General features: G+C 38.1%; 1 protein-coding gene across 1 annotated transcript; it reads right to left on the minus strand.

Moving 5' to 3' along the window:
• Window positions 1–525: 525 nt before the first annotated feature.
• cyp2r1 (cytochrome P450, family 2, subfamily R, polypeptide 1) lies at window positions 526–5,041 on the minus strand. The gene is made up of 5 exons (XM_067442891.1): window positions 4,566–5,041; window positions 3,442–3,583; window positions 2,007–2,636; window positions 1,593–1,919; window positions 526–1,466 (listed from the first exon to the last, which is right to left on the minus strand). The coding sequence occupies exons 1-5, from the start codon at window positions 4,803–4,805 to the stop codon at window positions 1,291–1,293; spliced, it is 1,515 nt and encodes a 504-aa protein (XP_067298992.1). The 5' UTR covers window positions 4,806–5,041; the 3' UTR covers window positions 526–1,290.
• Window positions 5,042–10,922: the final 5,881 nt, after the last annotated feature.

Here is a 10,922-nt window from a genome sequence, read left to right on the forward strand (position 1 = left end):
TGATGAGTCCCCAAGTGTAGGTCGTATGAAAGGCCAGCCTTATCTCTTCAGATGACAGAATCACTGTGACAGCTTACCCAAAGCAGCAATGCCCCTACCCGTCACTCTCGGTTTTTAATTGAGTTTCCGGTCCTGTGCAGTTTGTGTAAGTGGTGCCTAAATAACAGACTGGAAAGATTATTTGGCATGTAAATGTTTTTACTGTGACAAAATGGGGATTCTAAAGGCACCGCTGAAAAAGGAAACTATATACAAAAAAAGTATGTAATACATATACTGTAGGTTCACAATTAAAAAAACACGTTTGAAAGTAAAGAACTGCCATTGGAAAGCATTCATGTTTGAAGTGTGCTAGAATTACAAATTCACAAAACTACACAAGTTAGTCAGTCTCAGGAAAGCTTGAAGTTATATACTCCCCTTCCAGCCTCATTTACATGGTGTGTATATAACCTGGCTTCAGAAAATTACAGCACAGTTAAAAGAGAGCGAAAAGCTTAGGATCACCATTAAAACACAACTTGCTTGAAGTTCATTTGGTTTATTTGTTAGTTTGTCAGGTTTTATTTCATTTCATCATAAGCACAAAAACTGTTTCAAATATGAAGTAAAAGCAAAAATGATACTGTACTTTAAAATGTATATTGGAGTTACGATAGCACAATTTTTTCCTCAGAAATATTGCAGCTCAAGTTTCTTGATGATCTCTTTCCACTGAGATAAAGGCCGCTGTTATTGCAGAACTGATATATGGCATTAAACCAACGGCAACGGGAGTCATGAAGCATTTCCAGAACTTTCTGGGAAAGGCAGCTGTTCTCTTCGAACTTGCCCTACTCCAGAAATCGCAGAATTCAAGGAATGCTGAAAGAGACCTCCAAACCATTATAGAGGTAAACCCTGTCAATCATTGACACAATAGCTCTTCTCATATTGATAAGCACAATGTTCGGCTGGTTACACGGTACACTCGTTCGATTCAAGTAATCAAAGATATATGCTACGCTATATCTTGATACCCTACATTCTCGTTTGGTAACACTTGTGCTCATTCTTTGCTCTGTACGCCATGTGTTCTTTAACAGTACTCTTATCACTCTCATGCTGGGTTCTGTGAAACTTTGGAGGACACGTTCAGAGAATTTAACAAGTCAATATCAGAGGTCACTATTCCCCGTTGAAAACCTGATGGAATTTAAGAAGGGGAACCGCTCTGCCATTTGCGTTTCTTGGTAAGATCCCCTGAGGTGAGTGAATGTGTTCCAGAGCTCACGGGGGGAGGTTTTACTGCTATCTCCTGATGGCACGTATGGCATATGGCCGAGGCTGAAGGGTCATGCCCAGTTTCGGAGAAAGACTCGGAATAAAGCCTTCGGGGAACTGAAGGTTGAACTTCTGGAGCAATGTGGTGAAGAATAAGAACATCTCCAGCCTGGCCAACTGTTCTCCCAGACAGTGCCGCTTACCTAAAGACCATCAAAATGTGGGGAGATTAAATATGTTAGAATGAAGAATTAAAAACATGACAAGCATTTCGATTGACTGAATTTCTAAATAGGAAATATCAGTCAATCGAAGTATTCGTGGTTTACCTATTGAGAAGGGAAGAAATGCCTCACGCCGGACAAATTTGCCATTACAGTCAAGGAACCGCTCTGGGCAGAAGATGGATGGGTTGCTCCAGTACTTCTCATCAAAGTGCACCGAGTACAAGTTAGTGATGACCATTGTGCCCTTGGGGATAGTGTAGCCACGCACCACCGCATCTTGAGACGTAGCGCGGAAGATGCCCAGTGGGACGATGTTGCAAAGGCGCAGGACTTCATGCAGCACTGCGTCCACATATGGCATCCTTTGCTTGTCTTCAAGAGCAGGTGGTCTGCCATTCAGGGTGCAATCGATTTCCATTTGGACCTTTTCTGCACAGAAAAAAAAAACATCATTAGTGCAACGACATTAAAATGTTGTAAATGTGAAAAAAGAACCACTTCTGTGTGGGCACCGACCTTGTATCCTGGGATATAAAGCCATGTAGAGCATAGCCCAGCGTAGGCAATTTGTGGTGGTCTCTGTGCCTGCAATGATAAGTTCTCCAACAGAGAAAATTAGATTATCTTGAGAAAAAGATGTAGCTTTATCAGCGGCGCTCTGCTCCATTTCGTCCAAGTAGGCATCGATGTAATGTTGCGGCGACTGCGGAATCCTGTCCTGTGAAAAGCGCTTGATGATTTGCAGAAGGAATTCGTACACCTTGTTGGCATTCCGGAACAGCTTTTGGTGCTTTCCAAATGGCAGGTACTCCATCAAGGGGAAGGCGTTGTACAAGAAAGCCCAGCCACTGGCTGCCAGCTCCACATTCTCACTAAAGATCTCAATCATGTGCTGGAAATCACCATCGTCGTAGGGGAAACGCTGCCCGAAGATAATGAGGTTGGTTATGTTGGAGACGGCATTAGTAACAAGATGCTTAGGGTTAAAGGGCTTCCCCTGGTGCTGGTCAATGGCATCTAGAAAAAAGACACATTCCTCAGAAATCCTCTCAAACATTCGCTGACCACTGCCAAAGTAGCGGAAGCAGTTCACAGCCAGTTTGTGGTGTTCAATCCAGCCCCGACCATATTTGCAGTTCAGAAGTCCTAGACAGAGAATAAACAATGCGGAGAGAGGTTGGTTTAAAAATGGAAACAAAGAAAGTTTATCTGGTAAACATTCTGAATGTTTGACTAGAGATTATTAGTCAAACAGTAATAGTCTCATGGGTTAAATACAGTTTACAAGAGTTGCGATACTGATTAAATGATAACCTCATGTGTGACTGTCCGTTCTTCTTTAGTTATTGCCACAACTCTGACATACATTACTGTGCACTGTGCCTTTTCTCTGAATCGCCCAAATGTTCAAATCATTTCATTCACTTCCCTCATGCTGTTATAAACATGTATGCTGTTATATTTTTGTTTGGAGTTTTTTTTCTTCTTTCTTTCTCAGACATTTCATAGTGACCATGACTAAGAAACAAAGAAAAACTCACCATAAAACTAGTCTGTGTGCTTTATTCTAAAATCCCATTACAGATGTATGTTGCACAGATCAAAATGAATGCTATTTACTGCTAATCTTGAATTATACGGCAGCCTTTTATCATTATCGATAATTAATGACTTATTTCTGTGTGTTTCTCACACAAAGCTATCCTGTGGCTTCAGAAGACTTGGAATACAGTGCATTACTATACTGTAAAAAGGTTATGGTTTTATGGTGTGTTTTTTTGTTTGTTCCATGGGATTTTTTTTTAGAAGGACATAAGGGGGGACTACATAAATGTTAGAATTTTTACTGTAACATTTTTATTTCCCCTTTAACTATGTAGATTTTTTGGCAGTGATCTGTTAGAGGAAATAGGACATTCTAAAATACATTTTTCTATAAGAAACCACTTACCTCCCATTTTTGTCATCTTTTGAAATAAAGGGAGGGATGGACGGTCTGCAAAAACCTCACTTTGGTGATACAGGCACTCTTTAATGGCATCATAACCATTTAGAATAACAGTCGAGATTCCTCCCAGGTCTAGACTGAAAATCTGGATAATAAAAGGGCAATATTCATTAATTCACTATGCCAAAAATATTTCTACTAATGAACGGAGTATAATTAGAGGACTACATTCACCCTCATGGATACGGTGAGGAAATGAATAAGGCATGCTGACTCAGCATGTCTGTAATTCTGAAAAAAACTGAGTGGTGCAGTGCTCTGCCAAAAATGCAACACTAAATGCAATAATCTTTTCATTTCAAACACCCCTGGCTTCACTTCTCACGACGCGGAGCCGAATGCTCCAATTCACTAACACGGACCAATCAGCTGTGACTGTGAGCTCAACGAGGGACGGCAACAGTAAAATGAGTGAATAACTATCAAACTTTAGTTGTATAACAATTAACAAAAGTAAAAAAAATAGTAATAATAATTGCCATTTGTAATTAATATCTGCAACTAGCCTACAGAATTTTTTTTGCAACATCGATACAAGAAGTAGCCAACGTTGCACAAAACATTTATTTTAGGTGTGTGTGTGTGATCGATTAATTGCCTATACATAATTAGGCTACACACTCATTCATGTATATATTTAAGAAAATGTTGCATACATAAATATTTTATAAATAAGAAACGTAAATATATACATGTATGTGTGTGTGTGTATCATATGCAGCCTACATAATAATTATACACAATACACACACGCGATTCATCGATTTGATAGCACTTATGTATATGATGAATGTGGCTGGAGCAGCACTGCAGCAAAACAGGGGGCACTTCCATTGTAGGAAGACATAAGATGCGTTACAATATTATATTATATAATGTATTATATATTATTATCTTTTTTTTCCTTTTTTTCAAACAACATCCATTCAAGTGACAACAAAAAATCTTAACAAAAACATTTAAACTTAAAAGCAGCAAAATTGACAAGTTGACTGTATAATGTAGCCTACATTATGTGCAAGTAAACTAGAGAAATTGAGGACTGATGATTGAAGTGTCAACCGTACCTGTCCGTGGATATCACTCTGTCTCTTCATGTAGACGTGAGGCTCGGTGGCCAGGGACAGAATATTCCCTATCATGGGTAAAGGTGTCGGTCCAGGGGGAAACCCTCGGGGTCTCCGCTGCTTTAAGAGCTGGCGAATCACCAGCAAAATGAAGAGTGTAATGAACAAACTGCCCAAACATATGAGCGTTTGCTCCCAAGACACAGAGAACAGAGATGTCAGCCGTTGAATCGATGCCATTTTAGATACAAACACTTTTGGATAAACTGTGCTTTCTGAAAAGTTTCTACAGCTCCGTTCTCTGTCAGACAGTGAATTAGGAGATCAGCTTGCACATGTTGCTCTATATCCCCCGCCTCTTAAAGGTTAAGAAGGCTTGTATTGTGTTTGATTAAACGGTAGTCAGAACTATTGATCGTGAGAATTTAGACCGATTTCTTTTCATTAGGGCAGACGTTCACAGTACGTTTCCAAGCGGGGTTTTCTTTGTAACTTGCAACATAGTAGGCTATGTGGCCACGCCCACCCATACAAACCGAAATAGGACTTTAACGTGTATCCTCTTCTCTTCTTTGAACTAGTGACTAATTCAAAGAAGAGAACTAGTGACTAATTCATTAAATCTTTTCATTAAAAAAGACTCGTATATTGATTCATTCACATGTACCTCGATAACAGCGCCATATGTAGGGGACAGGTGAGTTTAAGAAGGTTAATTTGGACACTTTTTTGCAAGTGATTTAGAGAATAATTTCCTAAAAGCGAGTCATTAATCACAGAGCTCGGTTTTATTAGCAGTAGACTAACTGTAGCCTACTAGGCCTAATATAAATTATAAATATATAGGTTAAACCCCCCCCCCCCCCCCCCCCACACACACACACACACACCACCCAATTTTTTTTTATTAATTAAAATTAATTAAAAAAATAAAATAACAGGCAGTGTACCAAAGTTCACCCCCATTTATTTGTAAGTTTGTTTGTTTTTGTTTATTTTTATTTATTTTTGTTTGTATCGTGTGATTATGTTTGTACTCCCTTGGCAATGTTCTGTTTGTTATTCAAGCATTAATAAAATAAAAAAATAAAAAAATATTTTTAATAAAATAAAATTGTAAACTATCAAATTAGAGATGTTTTCATGCTTGAGAGAGAGAGAAAGAAAGAAAGAAAGAAAGAAAGAAAGAAAGAAAGAAAGAAAGAAAGAAAGAAAGAAAGAAACAAACAAACAAACAAACAAACAAACAAACAAACAAACAAACAAACAAACAAAAAGAAATAAATAATCTATTCGGTTTAAAAATACAGCCGGACAATTACAATTAAAACAGTTCTTCAAAAAGAAAGGGTAATCACTGAGCTTTATTTGCTGTAATGTTGTATAGCCACTACGGATATTCAATTCAATAGGTTAAGTTTTTTACCACTGAAAATGAAATAATATAATTTTGGCTTTTTTAAATATAATAATGCATTTAGCATCAAATAATAGCCTATAAATAAATAAATAAATAAATAAATAAATAAATAAATAAAGGTAGTATAGGTTTCTATTGATAATATATTTCTCATGTGTGTATGTGCATTAAGAATAGCCTATTCGAGGTGTTTTCGTTAATTTTGTGCACTTGAGCCAGAAAGATGTTCAAGGAGACGGATACAGAAAAGTGCATCCTGTTGTTTTGTTTAGTTTTCAAAGGCTTGACATTTTGTAGTCATTTTTAATATACACATGTACAAACCCGATTCCAAAAAGGTTGAACACTGTACAAATTGTGAATAAAAAGAAATGCAATAATTTACACATCTTTCTTGCCACTGTCACCTTTGGCTTGGCTTGCTCAGTTGGAGACACTACAATTTCGATTTTCCAAATAAAATTAATTACTAAATAATCTGTACCAATTATATCACTGATTTGCTCACATTGTCGCTATATGATAAATTGAAATGAGCTGATGACATCACCGTTTTCTTTAGAACGAATCAAATTTTGTTGCATTATTTTCCTGTTTAACACTGTGAAGCTGCTTTGAAACAATCGTTATTTGTAAAAGCGTGATATAAATAAAGTTGACTTCACTTGACTTGACATCTCATAAACGTATATTTTATTCACAATAGAATATAGATAACATATCATATATTGAAAGTGAGACATTTTGAAATGTCATGCGGAATATTGCCTTCTTTTGGATTTAATGAGAGCTACACATTCTAAAAAAGTTGGGACAGGTAGCAATAAGAGGCTGGAAAAGTAAAATGTACATATAAGGAACAGCTGGAGGACCAATTTGCAACTTAGTAGGTCAATTGGCAACATGATTGGGTATAAAAAGAGCCTTTCAGAGTGGCAGTGTCTCTCAGAAGTCAAGATGGGCAGAGGATCACTATTCCCCCAATGCTGTGGTGAAAAATTGTGAAGCAATATCAGAAAGGAGTTTCTCAGAGAACAATTGCAAAGTGTTTGAGGTTATCATCATCTAGAATGCATAATATCATCCAAAGATTCAGAGAATCTGGAACAATCTCTGTTCGTAAGGGTCAAGGCCAGAAAACCATACTGGGTGCCCGTGATCTTCGGGTCCTTAAGATGGCTGCATCACATACAGGAATGCTGCTGTAATGGAAATCACAACATGGGTTCAGGAATACTTCAGAAAACATTGTCGGTGAACACAATCCACGTGCCATTCGTAGCTGCCAGTTAACACTCTATAGGTAAAAAAAGAAGCCATATCTAAACATGATCCAGAAGCGCAGGTGTTTTCTCTGGGCCAAGGCTAATTTAAAATGGACTGTTGCAAAGTAGGAAATTGTTCTGTGATCAGACAAGTCAAAATGTAAAGTTCTTTTCGGAAAACTGGGATGCCATGTCATTCGGACTAAAGAGGACAAGGGCAACCCAAGTTGTTATTAGCGTTCAGTTCAGAAGCCTTCATCTCTGATGGTATAGGGTTGCATGAGTGCGCGTGGCATGGGCAGCTTACACATCTGGAAAGGCACCATCAATGCTGAAAGGTATATCCAAGTTCAAGAACAACATATGCTCCCATCCAGATGTCATCTCTTTCAGGGAAGACCTTGCATTTTGCAACATGACAATGCCAGACCACATACTGCATCAATTACAAAATCATGGCTGCATGCGTAAGAAGGATCCGGGTACTGAAATGGCCTGCCTGCAGTCCAGATCTTTCACCCATAGAAAACATTTGGCGCATAAAGAGGAAGATGCGACAAAGAAGACCCAAGACAGTTGAGCAACTAGAAGCCTGTATTAGACAAGAATGGGACAACATTCCTATTTCTAAACTTGAGGAACTTGTCTCCTCATTTCCCAGGCATTTGCAGACTGTTATAAAAAGAAGAGGGATGCCACACAGTGGTAAACATGGCCTTGTCCCAACTTTTTTGAGATGCGTTGATGCCATGAAATTTAAAATCAACTTATTTTTCACTTAAAATTATACATTTTCTCAGTTTAAAAATGTGATATTTCATCTATGTTGTATTCTGAATAAAATACTGAAATTTGAAACTTCCACATCATTGCATACTGGGTTTTTTTTTCCACAATTTGTGCAGTGTACCAACTTTTTGGGAATTTGGTTTGTAAAATTATAAATAACAGAGTATTAAGTTGTTTCCACTGCTAAGGGAAAAAGCCAAGTGATTGTGTCGGCTCCTCACACACATGCATAATATGTCAGTTCTAGCACTGCCAATTTGACATTGCCTATTCATTATCAAAATGAAATACAGTTAGGCTAACCGAACACATTAAAAGTTCTGCAGGCTTTATGCTCACGGCTGCTGAGCGTGACTTCCAGGCAACGCTTCTGTTAACTGTCATGAAGTGCAAGATGAGTTATGTACACTTTTAGAAGAGGGTTACTTCAGCGATTAGCATATGGCTTTGTATCAGTAGAAACCCTGGAGTATATTCAAATGATTGTGCTTTCCCCCCTCATATCCCCCTGAGACAAGAGATTTATGCATTTTATTTCTGGAAAAATTCCTCTTATGATGCAAATTGACGATATTTGCATCCCAGGAGGAATGTTTGGCCAAAGGCTAAAGACTACAGCCAGCAGAGGGAGCCAATTCTGTATAATTTGAACCTGCGCATGGGGATGGGACATGGGAGATCACACTCAGAGCTCAGCTCACAGCTGTGGACACTCATTTAAACGGAGCTATGGTGAGCAATGTAAGTCTTTTAACTTCTCAAATTAATTTCTATGAAAGTTAAGCTTGCAAAGACATGAACTGAAATGCGCCAGACTGAACTCGCGTTGTGAATGCATGCCGCGAGTGTAGTCGCGATTACCTCAGCTCTCATCACGAGAGCTCAGCTCATTTATCTGACTCCTGCAGTTAGTGCTCAGTGCTGTGATACTCGCGCGGTGACTCACTCATTATATTGAACAGACATGTTCAGTTTTTAATTGTAGTGTCTTCTCCAACTTAGTCACAGTAATCAAGTTGGTGGCTTTGGGAGTGGCCTCACAGGACAGCGAAGCATTCTGGGAATTCTAGTCTTTCATCCCCATGAGACAAAAATACATTTTTTGTCTTTTCTCAGTCTAGAAAGCACCAAATAAAAAAAATATTTCACATTTCTACTACATTAATGACCCAGTTTAAATACAGATTCATCTTCACAGCGCTGAAGTACTCCTTTAACAATAACATTACTCTAAAACAAGTGCAGTTATAGCCTACATAAGCTACCATATTTTCTGCTAAACTTTTATTAGACTCCAGGTCGAAAGAAATGTGCGTTTTTTCACTGAGCTTATTCTCTGCAGTCCGAGCGCGATGCACTGCAAGCTCACTCTCACAACTCATCTGAGGTAAATCATTAACACCATCACCACTTACTGTACATGTATTTTATTGAACTAAATACATTACAATCGGTTCAAACTAATACGCAGGTTACTTTTCTGAACAAGATTGCTCCCAAGTCCATGTTTCTCACACTGTTCGCGTAAATTGCGGCACAGTTCGGCGGAATATGGACCTCCTCCAGGTATGGTGAGGTAATGGTGCGCTCCCAAGTCCACATGACAGCTTTCACATTACCAATTTTTCATATGAACCGTGCCCTGATCTGAACTATACTGGCAGTGTAAAAACACCTTTTATTTATATTCTTATAGGCTCTATAAATTATACCCATTTAAGCTTAGGCTTAAGAGAGTTAAACGTGCAGTATGCAACTTTTGGCCACTAGGGGTCACTCATTCAAAATAATAACAACTGACGTACTTTGATGACGTCGGGAAAGTGCGTGGGCTCATGGGAGTTGTTGTCATTATTGCCACTGTCAACCAGCGAATCTGGCATCTCCAGCAGAAAACATGGTCACTGACAAGGTAATTGATTGTTATATTACATCTCTATTATTGTTAAGTTTAGTTACGGCTTTTCACTTTATGTAATGTCAATCTAATGAAATAGCAGCAAGCTACCGTTACTTAACAAACTTATCAGTAACGTTAGATAATGTGCGAGACAGAATGTTGTGCGGGCGGTCGCTATGTCAACATACCTATAAGTTGGTAGGCTATGTTGACATATTAACCGCGCATCATAATTTGAGTCACTCAAATTATAGATATATTGACATGGCATCCGCGATTGTCGAACATTCTGTATATCAACTGTTCAATAAGGAAATAAATTTCAATTTAGTTTATCATTACCAACATAAAACATAGTAAATGAGAGAACCAGCACCAGCAATACGTTGTTTATTGGAACACGCGCTGTCGCTCCCCACGTTCATCAATCATTCTAATAAACATTTATTTTGGAACTCAGAGATATATGAATAAGTAGATCATTATTAAATCAATATTATATCTAGCTAGTATTAACATATGATAAAAGTGACGGTCACCTTATATTAATTGACCAAGATAGTGGCATATTACCTTATGAAGCTAACGTTACTTTCTCCAGCTACATATAAAACCAATAATAGCTAGTCCATCTGCGTTTTACACATGACATCATCGTGTCACCAAATATACGGATAGAAATATACTTTTGAATCAGTTTTAAAAAGTCTCAGTTTCAGTCTCCAAAAACACAGAATCCGCCTGTTTGAAAAGCCGATACAATACAAAATGTATACGTATTCAGCTAAACGCGTCTCAATGTGGTCAAGATCGCTATGCAATATGCAAACATACAGCATGTTATGATTATATGATTATTATGTTAGCTGAATGGTTACTTAAATGACCTGTTTATTAAAACGCAAGCGAGATCAGCATCTCTCTGCAGTCCGAGCTTGTCACGAAGATTTCGCCATCTTTCAAAGGCTTCTGCAAGGTTTACA

The sequence above is a fragment of the Pseudorasbora parva genome, chromosome 1 (assembly GCF_024679245.1).
Source record: "Pseudorasbora parva isolate DD20220531a chromosome 1, ASM2467924v1, whole genome shotgun sequence".
Taxonomy (NCBI): domain Eukaryota; kingdom Metazoa; phylum Chordata; class Actinopteri; order Cypriniformes; family Gobionidae; genus Pseudorasbora; species Pseudorasbora parva.

What these genes read in the sequence shown, in the direction of transcription:
- cyp2r1 (XM_067442891.1), bottom strand. Translation starts at nt 4,805, where the DNA reads ATGGCATCGATTCAACGGCTGACATCTCTGTTCTCTGTGTCTTGGGAG. An exon ending in AAAGATGACAAAAATGGGAG is followed by an intron (nt 2,637 to 3,441) that starts GTAAGTGGTTTC and finishes TTCTCTGTCTAG; the next exon opens with GACTTCTGAACTGCAAATAT. An exon ending in TTTATATCCCAGGATACAAG is followed by an intron (nt 1,920 to 2,006) that starts GTCGGTGCCCAC and finishes TTTTCTGTGCAG; the next exon opens with AAAAGGTCCAAATGGAAATC.